This window comes from Euprymna scolopes, chromosome 1 (genome assembly GCF_053919585.1).
Source record: "Euprymna scolopes isolate OS-2025 chromosome 1, ASM5391958v1, whole genome shotgun sequence".
Taxonomy (NCBI): domain Eukaryota; kingdom Metazoa; phylum Mollusca; class Cephalopoda; order Sepiida; family Sepiolidae; genus Euprymna; species Euprymna scolopes.
This window is the reverse complement of record NC_136482.1, coordinates 9,376,242-9,398,918: the sequence shown is the minus strand read 5'-3', so window position 1 is coordinate 9,398,918 and position 22,677 is coordinate 9,376,242. Positions and strand designations below refer to the sequence as shown.

The window sequence follows — 22,677 nt, the reverse complement described above, 5'->3', positions numbered from 1 at the left end:
ATAGATATACTTTCTTTTATTATTTTCTGCCCGACATATGAAACAGGTGTGGTATGCTGTGAATCACTTTAAATAAATCAGGTTATCGACAAAAATCATTGTCAGATATCGTGAATCATCATTTAAAACTATCGACGTTGAAAGTTTTAGCATCGTGTTAACTGATCATACCTTAATAAAGACTGTTGATCAACAACAAAAACAGTGCCAATGACATATATGCACAGTGATGACAAAAAGTATTCGATCGAAAGTGTATTTGGCACTTAATCATGCTGGCACTACAAAGGAGATATTAAGCATGCAACTATTGATTTAATGCATAAGAGCTCGTGGCGTAACAGATAAAGTACTAAATAAAATCCACTTCTAGGAGACACTCTTCTGGATGTTGAAGGTTCAATCCTCAGTGCAGGCGATACTAAAAATATAACTGCGAGTTACTTAAGACTTCTAGCCGGTCATGGCTGACAGAACAAGAGGATATGCTTGTAGATTAAATAAAGGCTTCCATTTAAAATTACGTACAGATTCCTCAATTCAACAAGATATATTTGAAGAAGGTCAAACGTTACATTGATTGAAACATTGTGAGAATAACACGCAAGATGATAACTATAGTTCGAAGAATCCAAATAATATGAAAAAGCACACACACACACACACACACACACACACACACAGATATATTTCCCCAAAACCACTGGCCTTGATGGAGGAGAGACTAAAACTTGCTACTATAGTTTCAAATGACCTGAAATAACAAGGGGAGACTTGATTCCTCATATGTTATATCTCCCCTCTTTTGAAAATAGGGTGCGATTCCGAATATGTCCTTATACACTGTGAAATTTACTTTACGTATGAAAACCAAAGAGGGGAGATATAACATATGAGAAATATTTGGAATCAAGTCTCTTCTTGCTGTTATTTCAGATCATTTGAAACCATGACAGCAAATTTTAGTTTCTCCTTTAGTTCTTGAGGCCAGAAGCTTTTGGGAAATATCAAATATTTTGTAATTCATATGCAAAACTAGGAAAACAAATGACTATAATTGAAACATTTTATAGCTGTAAAAATGTGCCAAAAATATGCTCTGGATGATAGATGGTTCCCTTAATGTGCAACCTTTAAATTTGCTATCCTGTACTTTAAAGAACCCCAACATCTATTAAACTGTAGAAGAGACATAGCAAACAACTGTGTTCACAAGATAAAATTTACTCTAGGATAGCGATACAAAATAGTTTTAAACCTAACAAAAACAATAGAAAATAAACAAATAAATAAATTAAATAAACATGAATATACATAAACGATAACACATATATGTATGTATATATATATGTGCATATATGTGTGTACACATATATATATTTATATATAAATTAACATTTAAAAAAAAAACAAAAAAAACACTAGATTTAAAACAGATCAAGAGACTAAATATTCAGGCTAAATAGAGCACACACAAAGGAACAGGTCAACCAGAGGTCAAATAGGCCTTTGTCCGATAAATGCATGCTCATTGGCTGATAGGAAGGGCGCCGTGGATACTAGAAAGCTGATTGGCTAACTAAAATCTCAATAGAAGATGTGCATATAAAAACGACAAACAACCACAGAATTCACGCATAAGCCTGAAGAATCCTAGAGTGGACAAAACGCGGAATATTCAGTGTAGCTTAATCGCCATATACATTTTATAACTTACTAACTAGCTCTACCTACGTATTGAGCACTTTTGAAGTAAATACTTAAAGTTTATGCATAAATCTATACTTTCGTATATTAAATTTATGTGAGTAAATTAAGTAGTTATATATATATATATATATATATATATATATATATATATATATAATTATTTTTTTACTATAATAATTATATATATATATATATATATATATATATATATATTAGTTTTGGAATTATTGTCAAACCACAAGGACCTATGGTGTAGTGGATAAAATGCTTGGTAAATTCAGTTCTAAGTTACACTTTTCTAGAGGTTGAAGGTTAAATCATCAATGTGGATGACACTCAAAGCATAATTGCGAATTACTTAGGACCATTACTCAGTCATGGCTGACAGAACAAGAACATGTTACCCCTATGGATTAAATGAGGAGCTTCATTAGAAATTCTGTGTAGATTCCAGAATCGGACAGAAAAATTTCTAAGTTCAGTAAGATACACCTGAAGAAATGTTGTGAGAATGACAAGATGAGAACAATAGTCCTAATGATCTAAATAATCCAAATTATGAAACCATTATGTACAATGTTTTGCAACTCATCAAAAGTGTGTGTGTCCGTGTGTTTCGGGGGACATCAGGCATAGTTTCGGCAAATTTCTGGAAACAAAAAGGTTTTAAAAGGATGCAGTATTTACACAACCAACAATTGATGCAAGCAGTTTGTTACATGCTTTAACAATTCTGAGTGTGAAAAATATTTTTTTCAAAGTCATGGAAGCTGTGCTGTTTTAAAACAAGGGCACATGTGCTCGATCACATATGAAGATCAAAAAGATACTCAAGCGAGATGGTTAATAATTTTGTACAAGTTTAATTGGTTGTTAGACGTCAGAGCTTTAATACTTTGTCCAACACAAATCGCTGCTGATGACAATGGCCATTTCATACTCACAAAAGGACTTCTTGCTATTAGTGTCATATAGGGAGTATGCAGACGTTAGATTTTTTCTCTTAAAATGGTGGTATACGTGTCCACAGCTTCAGTTGCCATTTTGTGATTCAGTTGCTGTATTTTGCAAGAAAGATTGGTACTGGTGAATTTTACAAAACAGGTTTCTATAAATGTCCACTCGAGCTCAACCAGCACCTGATGTAAACTGACAAAATATGCTGAGCACTGATCAAATCTCAAAAACGCTAGGAAAGATGACATCTATCGAAGAAATGAAAAACAATAAAATAAAAATAAAAAACAACCTACCATAATTTTTTTATTTTTAATTTTTCCCAAGAAAAACTTTCAAACATTTTTTTCAAGATTATTTTTTTTTAAGTTTTAAGAATTAAATTTTTGTTTGTTTTTGTTTTTTGTAATAATTAGCAACATTGTTTTTTAAGAAAAGTTCTTTTTTTTTTCAAGATAATTTAAGAAAATTTTTAAGAATAGAAGATTGTTTTGTAAATTTCCTGCACCTCATTTCAGATGCTATTAATTATTTTTTTTTTTTTTTTTGACAATACTCTACGACTTGCTCTAGCATCTGTAGTAGCTTATCTAGCATGATTAAATTCATTGTCATGCGCTACTTCATGATTTTAAATCAATAACTAAAAATTTCTTTTTTTTCCAAAATTTATCAAAAGTCATCTATTCATTATGTGGCTTCTTATTGGCTGATCGCTTTTGTTGTCACTTTCTGATTAACTGATCAACTTGGCAAGCACTCTGCATATTCTGTCAGTTTGCATAAATTTCTGGTTCAGCCCTACCGAAAATTTGTGAGAATCTGGTTTGCAAAATACACTAGTACTGAAAGATTTATAGCTGTCCATGAATAGTTTAGTGTAGCAAGGGTTTCACAATTCACAACCTGTTCTTCTTAGGCCGTCGCTGTTGCTTACATAGAAAAACTCAAGATGATACAAAGCAATGTATCTTACAGTTGTCTTCTTTTAGATATGAAAAAATAAACTGAAATTGGATGAAAAAATAAAAAGACAAAATATTAATTTGTACTTTCCACATTACCATTCTCATCTGAGATGTTATTTTCACAATGTTTCAGCTGATGTAACCTCCACCTTCTTCAGATGCCTTTCATCAAAATTGGAAACTTCTAATTGAACTTTGGAATTTCTGACTGATACTTTTATTCAATCTACGGGAGTAGATTTTTGTTATTTTGTCGAGCATCAATTTGTCATTTTTAGTTATTACCTGTAGTAAGGTTTGAACATTTAACCTCTAGAAAACTGTCATTTAGAACTGATTATTATTTAGTACTTTGATAATTTCATGAAGTCTGGCATGAACGGCTTTAATGAAAATTAAATTGCACGGTATAACTGGACGTATACTAAATATAATTAGATCCTTCTTAGACAATAGGACCACCCAGGTTGTCATTGATGGACGTACATCCAAGCAGCATAACATTAAGGGGTTCATTCTTGGACCACTATTATTCCTGATAATATTTTGTCCGAGATGGGTATATTTGCTGATGATACAATGCTCTATAGCATGCATGAGGGAAGAACGGATGTACACAAATCCAAGGCAATGGCAGAATCGTGAGAAAATGACCTGCAGACTGAAGTGAAATGGGGCCATAAATGGATAGTAACATTTAATGCTAGTAAAACTAAACTGTGTCTGTTTTACTATTATTTTAATGGAATGTGCTCTGATGAACTTGTTGCACTTGTACATATATTGGACAAACCCTTTTAGCAACAAAATCACACCGCTTCACTGTTGAAGTCCCTAAATTCCAAAAAGCTTTCTACTTTAATAGTTTCTTCCCTCGAACAGCTAGATTTTAGAATTCACTTCCTGCTGCCTGCTTCCCTGACTGTACTGATATGCAGAAGTTTAAATGTAATGTAAACCAACATTTTGTTAATCTTTTCTAAGCATAGTCCCGAATATTAGCCCCTTACATCTAAGTGATGATATGCCTTGTGAGAAGTTGTTTTTTTCTTTTTTACATAGGCATCACCACTTATCAAGGCCCAGAGACCACTCGAGGATAAGGGTTAAGAGTGTACAGTAGTCAATTGAAAAATATAGTAATTGTTAGTAATGGAAATTTGGTAAATTTGTTAACTTAAGTGGAACGACTCATCAAGAACTTGTTTACGTTGGACTTGAAGACAATCAGATTGTAGTCAGCTGGAAAGCAGGAGAATGCAAGACAGTTCCATGGGCGTGCAGTTCTAAGAAAGAAGCTTTTTTCATGGAATCTAGGTTTAGGTTTAGGCACAGATAAAGAGTGGGGGAAATTATTGATAGTGTTTTACGCTAGACGAGTGTTTTTTGTGAAAGTTTGGCGAGGGGGGACCATAGATTGAAGCTCAGTTGAGCACTTGCCATGAAAATAATGATAAAGCAGAGACAAACTCCCAACAACTCTTCTGTGAGATAGAGGTTATAGAGAAGAGAAAAGGACATCTCCTACAAGGCTACGAAGTCTATTTTGAACTCTATCAAGGTAGGATAAGTCCTTTCTAGCAGCTCCTGCACAAATGTGGCAACAGTACTCCATCCTTGGATGTACCTGGCTCTTATATAGATAGAGAATTGCTTCAGCAGTGAGATATCTACTGGATCGATAGAAGGATCTCACCATTTTTCCAGTGGACTTGGCAACAGATTTAATTTACGTGTTCCAATTAAGATCAGGAGCAAAGGTCAAGCCCAGAAGCTTGTCAAAACATGAGGCCTCCTCAAGACGAGAGCCATTCATTTCAATTGATGCCAGATGGGGATCAGAGCGTAAGGATAGAAGTTTGGTTTTAGATACATTAAAAGTAACCAGCCACTCCTTTCCCCATTGTACCACATGCTCAAGATCAGAGGAGAGAGAATCGGAGAGAACTTGGTCATTTACGGTCTTAGATGTGCTACCATAGATAGTAGTGTTATCAGCATAAATGTCTAAAAATGATGTAAGGATGTGATTTGGAAGATCATTAATGTAGATCAGGAAGAGAGTTGGGCCCAAGATAGAACCTTGAGGGACACCAGCATTAATACTGTGAGCTTCTGACTTCTGCCCATCAACCACTACTCTTATGAACCTATCAGAGAGAAATGATTTAATAATTGAGAAGACATTTACAGCTATACCATAGTTAGAAATCTTTTGAAGTAAACTTTTATGCCATACACTATCAAAGGCCTTTGATATGTCAAGAGCAATTGCCCTAGTAAGGTTGCCTCTGTTGAGCGATTCGCTAATCCTATGAAATATAACTAAGTACATCTGCTGTAGATCTAGCAGAACAGAAACCATATTGTGTGTCACTAAGAAGGTTATTTTTGCTGAGATGGTTGATTACTTCTCTATTTAACACGGATTCCAGCAACTTACTCGTGACGCACAGGAGGCTTATTGGCCTGTACTGAGAGGGAGAGGTGCGATCACCTGAATTCTTAAATACAGGGCATACTGATGAGATTTTCCAGGGTGATGGGAAGCAATTCTCCTTAAGACAACATTTAAACAGTTTTGTAAGTATGGGCACTAGTTCTGGTTGAAGTCTTTTGAGCACTATAATTGGAATACCGTCAGGGCCGGTTGCTTTACTGGAATCAAGGTTTTTGATTAGCTTAGCAACATCACGAACAGATATTTGTATATCACACAGTGTGTTTTCTGATACAGGAGGAAATATTAGGAGTTGGCGGCCTTGGTCGCATAGGGTAGAATTAACTGCAAAGTTCTTGGCAAAGAGTTTGTCTTTGTCTGATGCTTACAAGATTACCTCAGGTCCATTTATGAGAGTTGGGATAGAGCACACGCTTCTGTTCAGGCTTCTGTTCAGGATTCTGTTTGCTATTTGCCAAAACTGGTCAGAGCTAAGCCGCTTCTCAGCTACTTTGGACTTGACGGACTGAGCATACAACTCTCTTGCGTTCTTTATCACTTTCTTGCAATGGTTGCTGGCAGTCCTGAAAGTTGCTTTAGTCTCAATACATCTATTACGTTGGAAGCAATAGAAAAAGTGATTTCTGTGCGCAATGGCAGCAGCACATTCTGGAGAGAACCATGGCTGGCTGTTAGGTTTTTGCTGGAACTTTTTCAAGGGTATGAAACAGTCTTTACTTACAATTAACTATTCAGTCAGGTCTGATACTATAGAGGACACATCCTTTTTAAACATGGAATGCAGAGGTAGATCTGATATAAATGTACGGAAGCTATCCCAGTCAGCCATAGTGTATCGATATACTGTACGATGGAGAGGTACGTCTGAGGACTTATTACATTTCATTTTTATCTTAATTGATACAACAGAGTGGTCGGAAGATCCAAGAGGAGACAGTACGGAAACTGTTCAGGGCAAGTTGTGAGAAGAAGGTCTAGGAGACTTGCATACTGGCCGTCAGTGTCGGGCACACGGGTGGGTTCATGAACAATCTGAGTGATGTCATAAGCAATGGAGAAATCATGACAGAACCTTCCCTCATGATCGGTCTTGTTTCAGTGGGTTAACCATTCCACATTGTGAACAGTTAAGTCTCCACATATGTGAATGTTAGCTGAAGGATAAGCAGATAGAACATGGTCAATTTTCTCAGATATGCTTTTAAAGATAGTAACTCCACTGTTGTGGGGGCGATAGAGAGTAAATATAAATGCTGTAGTGTGAGTAAGTGCAACCTGGAAGCACATATAGGGTAAGTTAGGATCTTCTCTGTAGATGTCCCTACCATATGGAAAGCCATCTTTAATATAGGCACATATTCCATGCCCATGGCAATCTTGGGGGTCGGATTTGGAAGTTAAGTTAGAGTATCCTTTAATTATGAACTCATCTAGGGAAATAGTCGGTCCAATGCCAGTTTCACTTAGAAATAATAGGTCTGGTTTAATCTCCTGTAATTGGGTTTCAACCTTTGGAAGGTTAGAACGTAGACCCCTGATGTTGGAGAAGGAGACACGGTAGTGGGGGTCTACGTTGGAAGTTGGAGATCCGGGTTTAATCGTGAACATGATTAAAAAAAAAAGTACTTTATCTGTTGCGTGATGAGTCTAAGTAATAAATACTAAGTGACAGTCTTCTGCAGTTTTTTTCACTAGGAGTTCATCGCTTATCAAGGCCCAAGAGCCACCTGAGGATAGGTTTAATGAGTGTCATATAGATTATGAGACAACACTATGATGATTAGTAATGGTGGAATTTGGGTGCGGTTTGATTATTTAAGAGGACAGCTTCCGTGTTATTTCAATGCAAGAACTTATTTATATTAGATTTGAAAATGCGCATGTTATAATCAGCTGGGAAGTAGCCTCATGATACAATGTTCCATACACAGACAGTTCTAGGAAAGAAACTTTGTTCATCAAATGTTCGTTTAATTTTAAGGATTGATGAGGGAAATTATTAACAGTTGTTGTAGATAGACGAGTATTTGTTGAAAATTTTTTGCAGGGAGGGGGACATAGATTGAAGCGCAGTCGAGCACTCGCCATGAAAATAATGATAGAATAGAAATAGAAAACCTCACTATAGACGACGCTAACCAAGAATATGAAAAAGACATTACTTAGAAGACAAGAAGACAGACCAAGGTTGACAGAACGAAAACAATTTATATTAAAAAAAAAATTCACTTTAAAATTACAACATGAAAATTCCTGACTTTGACAAGATGAAGCTGCAAGGTTCATCCAAAATACTGTGAGAATTACATCCAAAATGACAACCATAGTCCAAATTATACAAATTCTGAAACAAAACATTAATCATAATCAAATAGGATGTACTTGCATTTCATAAGCCGAAGCAATACCATTCGCAGCTCTTCCCATACCATCGGCATTATTTAAGTTCTTTGAAATGGCCATAAAATCTTTCAAATGCTGCAAAAATGAAAAGATGAAGAAATTGCTGAGACAATTTTTATCATTTATCAATTTTATATCTTCACTAAAGGCTCAAAACTTTTTCAAATTAACAGCAAAGTAAGAAATTAGAGTAGTTCAGAAAAGAAAATGATATATCGCTAATATCTATGTCTTTTGTAAAAAAAATACTTCTAGCAGATCTTCTACTTGACAGAAAGATTCCTGAGTTTGACAAGATTCACCCAGAGAAGGTTGCAGGTTAAATCGACTAAAATATTGTGAGAATAATGTTCAAGATGACTGTTATTTCTGATATTCATAAACGACCTTCCTGATAATATTGTATTTGAGATGAGTATATTTGCTGATAATACAATGCTCTATAATATGCATGAGGAAAGAACAGATGTACATAAATCTAAAACAATGGCAGAATCGTTAGAAAATTTTTTGCAGGGAGGGGGGCATAGATTGAAGCTCAGTCGAGCACTCGCCAGACTATAGTAGAATAGGTTGCAAATGGATGATAACATTTAATGCTAGTAAAACTAAGTTGCTCTCCTTTTAACAAATACAAGATGCCGCTCAAACCACCGATATCCATGACAACTAACACCCTACCTGAGAATTCTTCCTTCAAACTCCTTAACTTAACATTTACAGGCAAATAGAAACTGCAACAAATACACTGAGGACATTGCGAAAGCTGCTGCAAAGAAAGTGGGTTCCCTCTATTGAGCTAGAAGACTACTCACACCTGAGAGTATCCTGTATCTCTACAAGGCCACCATTCGCCCATGCATGGAATATTGTTGCCACATCTGGATCAGTGCATCTACCACTTGTCTCTCCCTCTTGAATAAGGTCCGAAAAAGTGTTTTCAATCTAATAAGTCCCACTTTGTTAACTAAGCTCCAACCTCTGTCCCATCATCACAATGTTACATTTCTGTGCCGGTTTTACTAATATTTTAATGGAATGTGCTCTGATGAACTCTATGCACTTGTACCCCCCTCAACATACATATCCCTGACAAACCCACTTAACAACAAAATCTCACAGCTTCAATGTTGAGGTCCCTAAATTCCAGAAAGTTTTTTACTCTAATAGTTTTTCCCTCAAAGGACAACATCATATTCTTTTCATCATTTTGACTCTCGAGTGTGTATCCGTTGATATCTTATATGTTTTTATATAGAGTGATGTGGTTCTCGGTTGATTAACTGTGTCCAACTGTGTTGGATATATACTCGAGAGTCGAAACAATGAAAAGAATATTCTGTTGTAATATCCCTAATAATTACTGGCTTTCATTGAGATTCTGCTTACTAAAAGAAAAGGAAAGCTTGTCAAACTTTTTACTTAAGAATAGAACGGACGCCTTCCGATCGACTTTAAATGTACGCGCATTGAAAGTCAACCAGCGTCGATACAAAGGCATCCCTTTTGTTTTGCTTATTTTCTAGGGTTCTTAAAAACTTAATTGATTCATTTTATCTTTGAAGCCAAATTGCATTGAAATAACACAGGGGAGTAATGTAATAAGAATATTCTTTTTTCTAAAACTATTCACCTCAATGGCAACATCCGGGTCCTTAGCATCAAGATAAGCAATGCCCAGTTTGTAGATGGCTTCACCAATGTCGTGTTCATCTTTAGCTGGGAAAAGAAAGGAAGGAATAAGAAATAGAAAAAGTAGATATTTAGATCATGCCAACGATATGTTATGTTTCTGGACTTTTGAGATGAGGATTGATAATTCTTATTATTGGAATATTAGGACTAGTGTTTTCATTCTGCATGTTATTTTCACAATGTTTTGGTCAATGTAACATCCGACCTTCTTCAGGTGTATCTTGTTGAACTCAGGAACCTTTTCTGTCGAATTCGGGAATCAGCACAAAATTTCAAACACAACCTTTTATTTAATCTACAGAAATCTTTAATTTCTCATCAGTCATGTCTGGGTAAAAGTCCTAAGTAATTCACAATTGTATTTTGCATATAGCCCGCACTGAGGATTGAACCTTCAATCTCCAGAAGAGTGTAACTTACAACTTAATTTTACCAAAGTTTAACAAGATACACCTGAAGAAGGTCAGAGGTTACAAATAACTCTCAAGATGAGAACAGTAGTCAAAAACATATGAATTATCAATCCTCATCTCAAAAATTCAGAAACAAAAGTTAATAAGACGAAGCAACGATTTGTCAGTTTTCAGTCAATAAAGAATACACAGTTTAGATTTCAGGCTGTAGAACATACCTTGTCCTTTTTCTTATTTCTTCCTCATTTCTACTGCAATGGTTTGCAGTCTTCTTGCACTAATTAAGAACACAACAAATGATATTTATATAAGCACATAATTTTATTTGTTCTATTGGAGATTGCATCTCAGGTAATGATGGCTAAGTGGCTAACGACACGGACTGAAAACTCCAGCTCGTTCCACAAAAACACTTTCATCAAACCTGATCTTGTGTCTACTCTGATTCAATCTCATGTTTTATATTTTATTATGTTTGTTTTTTGGGGAAAAGGGAAAGATGTAAGTAAATCATATTATTGAAAATACATTTTGGTATATTCATAGTTTTTAATGCCCCAGAGGCACACTCAATATTTCCTAGAAATTAATGAACACCCCTATGCACTCCTGGACTAAGCTCCGAAATCAATATTTAAATTTCTATTATTTTTTTACTTTTTATAATTTACAAGTTCTTATTTTATTTGCTCTATCAAAAATTGTATTTCGGGTGATAGTGGCTAAGTGTTTAATGACATGAACTAAAAACCTGGGTGAACCAAGTCCAAATCCAGTTTTTTCCACAGAAGCACTTTCATTAAACCTGCACTTGACTTTGTGCCTAAACTCTTAGAGAGGGAATAAATAGAATAATAATATTCTGACAGAATGTTGTCTATCCTACAAGCATTTATTTATAGAAAGAAATTTTTGGCGCTCTTAGAGAATTCGTTATTCTGTTAAGGGAAATAACTACATTTTACTAAGTCATTTTTTCATATGATAATTTAGGATTTTTTTTTTTTTTTTTTTTACACAGTGATCACCACTTATCAAGGCTCGGAAGCCACTCAGGGATAAAGGTTATTGCAAGAACATTATGTTAGTGTGGAGATTTGATGAAGTGTTTAATTAAGGGGCGGTTCATTAGGAATTTGTTAACATTGGACTTGAAGACATCCAAGTTGTAGTCCGGAGGGAAGCAGGCAGACGGAACAGAGTTCCACAGGCGTGCAGTTCTAAGAAAGAAGCTTTGTTCATGGAATCCGCGTTTTGATTTAGGCACATATATTGAGTGGGGGAAATTTTTTACAGTGGATTCAGCTAGACGGGTGTTTTTCGTGAAAGATTTGCGAGGGGGGACCAGAGATTGGAGTTCATACGAGCACCTGCCATGGAAGTAACGATAAAACAAGGATAGGCTTGCAACGTCTCTTCTGTGGGAGAGAGGTTGCAGGGTAGAGAAAAGGGCATCACCCACTAAGCCACGAAGTCTATTTTGTACTCTGTCAAGGCAGGATAGGCTGTTTTTAGCAGCTCCTGCCCAGATATGGCAGCAGTATTCCATCCTTGGACGTACTTGGCTTTTATATAGATAGAGAATTGCATCAGTAGTGAGATATCTTCTGGAGCGGTAGAAGGATCCCACCATCTTTCCAGCGACCTTGGCAACAGACTTGATGTATATGTTCCATTTCAGATCAGGAGTAAAGGTCAAACCCAGAAGCTTGTCAAAACACGGGGCCTCACCTAGACGAGAGCCATCCATCACAATTGATGCCAGATGGGGATCAGAGCGTTGATGATGTAAGGATAGGAGTTTGGTTTTGGATGCATTAAAGGTAACCAGCCACATCTTTCCCCACTGAACCACGCGCTCGAGATCAGAGGAGAGAGAATCAGAGAGAGCTTTGTCATTTACAGCCTTTGATGTGTTACCGTAGATGATCCTGTCATCAGCATAGATGTCAACGAATGATTTAAGTATGTGTTTAGGGAGGTCATTGATGTAGATCAGGAAGAGAGTTGGGCCCAAGATTGACCCCTGAGGGACTCCAGCATTTATATTGCAGGCCTCCGATTTTTGTCCATCTACCACTACTCTTATGAGCCTATCGGAGAGAAATGATTTCATGATTGAGAAAACATTTCCAGTTATACCGTAGCTGGAAATCTTGTGAAGTAGACGCTTATGCCATACCTTATCGAAGGCCTTTGATATGTCAAGAGCAATTGCCCTAGAAAGGAAGCCTTTGTCAAGAGATTCACTAATCCTGTGGGATATAACCGTCAGCACATCTGCGGTAGATCTTGCAGAGCGGAAACCATATTGTGTGTCACTAAGAAGGTTATTCCTGCTGGGGTGGTTGACTATTTCTCTATTTAATATGGATTCCAGCAACTTACTCATAACACACAGGAGACTTATAGGTCTGTACTGAAAGGGAGATGACTTATCACCTGAATTCTTAAATACAGGGCATACTGATGAGGTTTTTCAGGGAGTCGGAAAGCACTTCTCCTTAAGGCAGCGCTTAAATAGTTTCGTAAGTATGGGAGCAAGTTCTGGTTGAAGGTTTTTTAACACTATAATTGGGATGCCATCAGGGCCAGTTGCTTTACTGGAATCTAGGTTCTTTATTAACTTGGCGACCTCATGCACGGATATTTGTATGTTACCTAGCTTGTTCTGTGTTATAGGAGGAAATATGGGGAGTTGATGGCCTTCGTCGCATAGGGTAGAATTAGCTGCAAAGTTCTTTGCAAATAGTTTGGCCTTGTCTGACGCTGACGAGATGACCTCTGGTCCATTGATAATGGTTGGGATAGAACGCACACTTCTGTTCAGGATCCTATTTGTTATTTGCCAAAACTGGTGGGATCTAAGCCGCTGATCAGCTACCTTGGATTTAACAGACTGGGCATATAGCTCTCTTGCATTTTTTATTACTCTTTTACAGTGGTTGCTGGCAGACCCGAAAGCAGCTTTAGTCTCAGTGCATCTATTACGTTGGTAGCTATGGAAAAAGTGATTTCTGTGCGCGATAGCAGCAGCACATTCTGGGGAGAACCATGGCTGGCTGTTAGGTTTTTGTTGGAATTTTTTAGATGGTATGAATTGGTCTATGCCTACAATTAACCATTCGGTCAGATCTGATACTATAGAGGACACTTCCTTTTTAAACATGGAGTGCAGAGGTAAATCAGATATGAATGTACGGAAGCTATCCCAGTCAGCCATAGAGTATTGGTATACAGTATGGTGGAGGGGTACATCTGGGGGCTTCTTACATTTCGTTTTTATCTTAACTGATACGACAGAGTGGTCGGAGGATCCTAGAGGAGAATGAACGGAACATGAACATAGCTCAGGGGAAGTTGAGAGAAAAAGGTCTAGGAGGCTTGCATATTGACCGGGTGTATCGGGCACACGGGTGGGTTCGCGAACAATCTGAGTGAGGTCATAAGCAATGGCAAAATCATGACAAATCCTCCCCTCATCATCTGTCTTATTTGAATGGGTCAGCCATTCCACATTATGGACGTTGAAGTCACCACAGATGTGGATGTTAGCCGAGGGATGTGAAGACAGTATGTGGTCTATTTTCTCAGATATGCTCTTAAAGATAGTAACTCCGCTGTTGTGGGGCCTATAGAGGGCAAATATAAATGCAGTGGTGTTAGCAAGTGCAACCCTGAAGCACATATAGGGTAAATTAGGATCTTCTCTAGAGATATCCCTGCCACACGGGAAGCCATCCTTAATGTAGGCACATATTCCATGCCCATGGCGATCTTGGGTGTCAGATTTAGCTGTTAAATTAGAGTATCCGTTAATTATGAACTCATCTAGGGAAGTGGTCGGCCCTATTCCAGTTTCACTTAGAAATAATATGTTCGGTTTCGTCTCCTGTAATTGGGTTTCAACCTCTGGAAGGTTGGAATGTAGACCCCTGATGTTGGAGAAGGAGACCTGGTAGTAGGGGTCTACGTTGGAAGATGGGGGTTCTAGGTTTAATCGAGTTTTTATTCTGGAGATATTTCATGTTGAGGTTTTGGGATTTGTGGAATAGGTCAGCATACTTGGTTAGAGCAGTACAAGGAAGAGACAAAAAGACTGGAAAATTTTTTTTTGTAGCACACGAAATGGTAAAGCCGTAACAATTACCCACTAGGATGTTAAAATCAATGTTATTTCAAAGAATTATAAGAAAAGAAAGATGCAACTAATTTTTTTCAAAAAACAACAACATTACAAAAAAAAGAAAATCTTATTAAAGAAAACTGCAATGCAACTAATTCTTTTTCTTTTTCCACTAACTTTTTAAAAATGTTAAGATTTGTAAAAGTGTAATTTTTAATGCTACAAAAAAGAAAAACAAATTGCAGAAGAATTACAATTTTTATTAAACAACACATTTTATTAAAAAAAATTTTTTTATTAAACAATACATTTTATTAAAAAAAACAAAAAACTAAGAATTTTTTTTATTTATGAAACAACACATTTTATTAAAAAAACAACAAAAAAACTAAGAATTTTTATTTATTTATTAAACAACATATTTTATTAAAAAAAACAAAAACTAAGAATTTTTATTTATTTATTAAACAACATATTTTATTAAAAAAAACTAAGAATTTTTTTATTTATTAAACAACATATTTTATTAAAAAACCCAAAAAACTAAGAATTTTTTTTATTTATTAAACAACATATTTTATTTACAAAAAACAAAAAAAACTAAGAATTTTTTTTATTTATCAAACAACATATTTTATTAAAAAAAAAAAAAAAAAACTAAGAATTTTTTTATTTATTAAACAACATATTTTATTAAAAAAACAAAAAACTAAGAATTTTCTTTTATTTATTAAACAACACATTTTATTAAAAAAAAACAAAAAATAAGAATTTTTTTTATTTATTAAACAACATATTTTATTAAAAAAAACAAAAAACTAAGAATTTTTTTTATTTATTAAACATATTTTATTTAAAAAAAAACCAAAAAACTAAGAATTTTTATTTATTTATTAAACAACATATTTTATTAAAAAAAAACAAAAAAAAAACTAAGAATTTTTATTTATTTATTAAACAACATATTTTATTAAAAAAACAAAAAAAAACAAGAATTTTTTTTTATTTATTAAACAATATATTTTATTAAAAAAAAAACTAAGAATTTTTTTATTTATCAAACAATACATTTTATTAAAAAAAAAACTAATAATGAAAACATTTAAAAAAGAAAGTTGTGACGACTTTTTTAATGTAACAAAATTTATAACATTGATAATAAAAAATGATTACATTTTATACTACCAAAACAAATTTTTTTTTTTTTAACAATTCTTAGAAATCTTCCAAACCACCAAATGCCATGGCTGATTGCACCCTTCCCAAGAGTCCAACATTCAAACTCATCGACTTAATATTGATTTCCCACCAGCATGAACATTAGTCTTCACTGGAATTCGGGTAGTAATAAACCTCCCTAAGGTCCCTGTACTCTTCACACTTAGCTAGTGAAGGTCTGGTTAGTGCTGTCTTTTTTCAGTTCTTTCATCTTTGATCCTTCATGATTATTTTGTGTGGTATCAGCCTTGCACTTAAATATACTTAAATATATTTTAAATCATACAGATTTCGTAATTATTATTACAGAGCCAATTCTTTATTGAATATTACATTGTACCTAATATATAAAAAAATGACTTGTGTGCCATTGGCTACTCCAACCATGTTCCCTACTGTGTGAGCTATCGGCAGATAAATAAGAAAGGTTTAAAATAGACCTACTTCAAGCTAAGAATGAATCTGCGCATACACAAAAGTAATAGAAATATGTTGGAAAATTGAAATGAACATTTTTGCATTTCAACTTGCTGATATATTTCTGTATGCGGTATTCATCCAAGCAAAGATTTTACTCATTATAAACCAACCTTGATTACTATTTCCTGTTAATTTATGTGTCATGTGACCATTAGTTTACGAGTTTATCGGTTAAATATTTTCACACAGAAACACATACATACATCTACTGTTTTATTTATATAGATAAAGGATTTATTTCCAAATTCATTTAAGCCACTGGAGGTTGTCTGACTTGCCATTTGCTTTCTCATTCCCCCTCAGCACTTATAACAGTTTCATTCAAGGACTAGAAAAAGGCACGTTTTTAATTCACTAACTTTTATGTGACTGGATGAAAGTATATATACGAAGGGCATGCAATAAATAATGCCCCTAACCCACTTCCAGTCGTCTGATATAGCTGAAATTTTGCATGTGCAATTATTTATATCTCTATGGGTTGTGTGGCAAATTACAGCTCTGAACTAATTGTGGTTTCTGTTTCACAGGTGTTTCAACTGAGTCAGGTGTGAAATGGAGCATGTTGAATGTCGAGCAGTGATCCGGTTTTTGTATTTGAAAGGACGCACACCACAGGAGACTTTTGATGAAATGAAAGAAACTTATGGTGATAATGCCCCATCATATGACCTTGTAAAACGCTGGCATCATGAATTCAAACATGGCCGGAAGTCTGTGGAAACAGCTCCCAGACCTGGTCGCCCCCCCCCACACACACACTTCTGCCATTGATGAGGCATCTGTCCGTCAAGTTGAGGCTGCCATTTTGGAAGATCAGCACATTACTATTTGCCAAATAGCCCAAGATGTCAAGATTAATACAGGGTCTGTGGAAACTATCATTCATGACCATTTGCATATGCATATGGTGTCTACCAGATGGATTCCCAGGTTGCTCACACCATTCCAGAAGCGAGAACGCGTCGAGTGCTCAAGGATGAATTTGGAGATGTGCCAAGAAGATAAGTCAAAGTTTTTCAAAAGACTGATTACACAGGATAAAACCTGGGTCCATCACTATGATCCAGAGACCAAAGCCCAGTAAATGCAGTGGAAGCACTTGGATTCACCACCTCCAAAGAAGGTAAGGGTGCACCCCTCTGCTGGCAAGGTCATGCTCACAGTCTTCTGGGACCAGGACGGAGTAGTGATGACAGATTTCCTGGCAAAGGGTACCACAATTACAGGAGCCTATTATGCTTCACTTTTGAGGAAATTAAGACAAGCTATCAAAATCAAGAGGCGTGGCAAGATCAGCAAAGGTACCCTCCTCCTGCAGGACAACGCTCCGGTCCACAACTTGCATGTTGCCAGATCAGAAGCACGAGCATGTAGTTATGAAATACCTCCCATCCTCCCTACTCTCCTGACCTTTCACCATCTGAGTTTCACCTCTTCCCAGCCATGAAGTTGTTTTTGAAAGGAAAACGTTTCCCAGATGATGCAGCCTTGATTTCTGAAGTCACGTCGTAGACCAACCTGGGGTGTTCTACAAAAATGGTCTCCAGAGCTGCATCAAACGATGGGAGAAATGCATAACTCTGGGTGGTTCCTATGTAGAGAAAGACTAATAGCTGTGCCAAGTTTCGTTGCTCTACTGCTATGGGAAGTGGGTCAGGGGCATTACTTATTGCACACCCCTCGTATTTATTTATATACAAATGTATGTAAATCCAACCATTTCTTTGTTTATTCTAAACTCATATGTGTTCTTATTATAACACAACACATAAAATGATGACCATCTGTTTGGAAAGAAAACCAAACATGTGCTCACTGCATAAACATAAAAAATGCAGATATAAAATATTCATCTTTTACAAATAATAAAAATCATTTTTTTCCTCCAAGTTTGAACTTACCTTCGAAAGCTCTTTCATGCGCTTTTTGTAAATAAAAAAGAGCCTTTCCTGCTTGGCTACTCTCTTTCATTTTCATCGCCATAAATGTGTAGATTTGATAAAGATAGCTGCTGGCCTGTTGATGGAGATTGACTCCCTCATCATTTGTCCATTCTCGACCAGCAGTTAAATCATAAAACCATTCCAACTTTTCCATTGCCATCAGATATTCACCTGAAGTGAAAAAAATAATTTTTTAAAAAGTGGTTATGAATTTGATACGATTTTAATATAAAACCCAACATAGCATTTGACAATACTTCTGAGATGGGGTTTCATTTTTACTTCTTTATATATAAAGTTTCTTTAGTAATAATAGCGTTGTTAACAAAAGGTACCAACTTAAAACTGCTCAATCAGTTTGAGCAAATACTGGTCTGAGTTCTTAAAAACAAAAATTCAATTTTCAATTAATTCCATCGATTTTCATATTTAAGCCGATCAACAGTTTTTGATTGGATTACTAATATCATGGAGTGAGTGAGAGGAGTTTGTAGTGAAATAGCAAAGTGATTCCAACAAATGCTAAAAAGCAAATGGTTTTAATTACTACATTCTTTCTTTCTCCACTTTTTTGGAATTCGCTTCCCTTCTCATTCCCCAAAATAGTTTTTGCAGGAACATGTTAATTCAAAATATTTTCAATCAATGAAAACTTTTTCAAACGCTGAAATGGTAACACACCTATGTGAAAATAATAAGCCATTGCAAACTTAGAAACCTATAAGACCTGGTTAACAAAATTTTTCTCTAAAATTCTAAAGCCAAATCCAAAAATATTTACCCAACTCCCTCCACCGTGTCTTTGGTCAGTGGTAGAGGCGAAAAGAATTTGATGATTCAAGCACCAGCTTTCTTCATCTCATGAACATATTCCTACATGTAAGTTATCAAATTTTGTCCATTCCAGTAATCATTTTCAACTGATGATAAATCTTATCCACAAGTGGCTTCTGACCTTGATAATTAATTGTGACCTATTAGTGTGTATATATACATATATATATTAATGTGTAAGCTATGCATAAAGGTAAGTGTTAGAAGGCTATCACAATGCAAGCAATGGAATGTTATCAGTGTTGAGGAAGAAAGGCAAAGCTTATTGATATTGTATGAGTCTATGTATATTAATGAAAACAAAGGGATGTAGTGTTTACCTGATATACACAATAGTAAACTTCAAACTAATAAAAATAACAGTATTTATATACAGCAAATGCAATCCCAACCGAATTTAAAAATGCTCAATACGCAATAGAGAGTACAGCTTATTATAAGAGAAAGAAATTTAAAACTGTAAGTTGAACTTAATTTGATAATTTGCTGATTTCTTTATGTCCTATGATGAGAAGAATAATAAGAATAGCATTCTTTGAAACTCCGCGGAATAAGGACTTTGTAAATGATTCTTTGGAGTATTCAGTCAAACAATAAATTTTGTTCAACTTACAGTTTTAATTTTCTTTCTCTTATATATATATATATATATATATATATATTAGCGGGCATATTAACTAAGTAAATAAATATAAACTAATTATGCATAATAAATTAATAAAATATTAAATAAGATATGTTTATGTTAATTGATATCAATATGAATACAATTTATTAATATGTGGATTTAACATTGGTGACTCTAAAAATTCAAATTCAAAGATGGTGTGATAAAAAGAAAAACAATTGCAACTTCTCTTCTGATTATCGGATTTTGTAATCATGCCCATATTCCTTTATTTTCTTTTAAAGTTGATGAGTTCCTTTTCTTCTGATGAGTGTAGGGCCGAATAAATTCCAAAATTGACATAATAGTTACACAAATGATTCTACGCTATGAAACAGGTGTTGTCAAGAATTGAACATTTCAACATACTTAAAGAAATAAACGGTAAGATGGTCAACATCTTGAAATTTAGAATATAGACTTTTGTCATTTATATACATATATGTGTATATGCACAAAAAGAGTTGCTATTGACATAATAATAACCATTTATTTCTGCATAATGAAACATATCTGTAAACAATGTACCAAAATTTTAATATGCTACATGAAAAATAAATATTTGGATGTTGGAATGTAACAATACTCTTTTATTCTTATTGTCGTCGGTGGCAGCATGCATTCATGTCTAAATATCATCGTTCCCAAGTCCAATACAAAAAAGAAGCAGAAGAGAAAATTTTATGAGTCGTAAGAATTTTAGTCATTATCGGGATGGTGAGTCCCATTGTATTTGGGGAGGGGGTTGGCTCTAAGGGCCCTTTGTTGCCGTTTAGTTACTAGATTGACTCTTCTATTTTCTTCGAATTGGCTTATACCCACTTTGACTCTGTTCTTCCATTCATGTTTGTTGTTCGGTGAGGCTTCAAAGGTGCTTGGATTTATATTGGCTTCACCTAGAGATTTGTCCAGCTGAATCTAAGTAGCGGGCAGCCTCGGGGTCGATTTCCTGCATTTAGTTGATTGAAGAGCACTTGTTTCAGCAGTTTAGTGTCTTTTATGTGAGTCACGTGGCCAGATCATCTCAGTCAGTGTTTCATGATCAAGACCTCGATGCTGGTGATGTTGGCTCTCTCAAGGACAATTATGTTGGACATATAATCATCCCACTTAACCCACATGATGGTCCACAATTTTTTTCTGGTGGAACTGTTCAAGTTTTTTAAGGTCTTTACTCTAGATGGTCCAGGTCTCGCATGCATCTAATAGGATGGAGACAACTATGGTGTTGTAGACCATCATCGTTGTCTGGATGGTTAAATCCTTGTTCTTGAAGACCCTGGTGGACAATCTTCCAAAAGCGGTGTGGCCTGCCTGTAGTCAGTTTTTGATTTCTTTCGAGCAGTTAGCTTGAGTGGAAAGACTGTTGCCCAGGTATGGGAAGTGCTCGACGCATTCTATGGTGGTGCCATCCATGGTGATGTTGAAATCTGGCACAACTTCCCCTGGCGGTGGTTGAGCCACTATTTCGGTCTTGGTCTTGTTAACTGTTAGGTCAAAGCACGATTACAGACTGCTGAAGTTCATCTGAGTATTGGGCCACAGTATCGTTGCCATCTGCGTATTGCAGTTCCGTCACTTTGATGGTGTTGATTATTCATCTTGATTTTAATCTGGCCAGTTTACAAATTCCTCGATCAAACCTGAACTTAATATCTATCCCGGAGTTGTTTGGGGGGATTTTGAATATCATGGCTGCAAGATAGAGGGAGAACAGTGTCGGTGCCAGCACACAGCCTTATTTAAGCCCACAAATGATCGAGAAGGGCCCTGACAGGTTGCTTCGGTGGATCATTTTAGCTGACATCCCATCACGCAGGGCTTTGATCATGTCCACAAATGGTTCAGAGACTCCAAACTTTATTTTTATATGTGCGCGTGTGTGTGTGTGTGTTTATTTTACTTACTTTAATCTTTGAATGATAATACATTATCAAAGCAAAATTCATCACTTGTATCCACTCTTCAGTGTAAAATGTTGACAAAGAGACATACCACGATCTTTAAGGGCCAACGCCATGTTGCAGTACGCTTCAGCATAAGTTTTTCCTTCGTCCGTATCAACCAAGCAACTGACTTCTAAACATGTTGCACGAAAATGATCTGACAGCCACTTGTCCTCCTCAGTGTTGAAATAATTTGCTAACACCAAACGCGCTTCATATGCACGGCGATAATTCTCTGCCAAGAAAACAAAAATAATATTAATAAAAATGTCTTCTGGCTTTTCTTTTGTTAAAAAGCAAAGACAAAAAATAATTGAGTGGTGTAATTTGCTTGAAGCATCATATGATATATATATATATATATATATATATATATATATATATATATATATATATATATATATATGGGTTACAGAAATGCAAAAAGTGGAACTCAACCAGTGTTGAGATGAAGTACAAAAATGAAGTGATATTTTTATATATGAGAGGCGTTTCATCTTATAATCATTTTTAATCATCTTATAATCAGTGCTGAATAATCTTAACTGAACATCAAATACTTTCCATCCTCTGTAAATAAAACTGAGACGACCCATGTCATACAGGCAATAAATTCCTTTCTTCTAAAATATATTGGACACCAGAAGAATGTTTGGCAACCAGGATAGAGTAAAACTGTAGTTTAGAGGCCTGAACATAATGTGATCAAAAAATTGTACAAGCGATAAATAGTGTCATGCTTGAAATGCATATATATCTTAAAATAATTGATAACTTCCGTTTATATGAAAACTCCATTGACTTTTTTCTAGCAATTCTTTCAGCATTTATATATATATTTCATTTGTGTTCT

General features: G+C 35.3%; 1 protein-coding gene across 1 annotated transcript in view; it reads right to left on the bottom strand.

Moving 5' to 3' along the window:
• LOC145279886 (tetratricopeptide repeat protein 29-like) overlaps positions 1-22,677 on the bottom strand; it is a 55,044-nt gene that overhangs the window by 15,977 nt on the left and 16,390 nt on the right. The window contains exons 4-7 of the mRNA XM_080131361.1: positions 21,874-22,059; positions 18,336-18,548; positions 10,133-10,218; positions 8,483-8,574 (exon numbers count right to left, since the gene is read on the bottom strand). Of these exons, the coding sequence (XP_079987487.1) occupies positions 8,483-8,574; positions 10,133-10,218; positions 18,336-18,548; positions 21,874-22,059 (577 nt within the window). The remainder of the gene's footprint in view (positions 1-8,482; positions 8,575-10,132; positions 10,219-18,335; positions 18,549-21,873; positions 22,060-22,677) is intronic.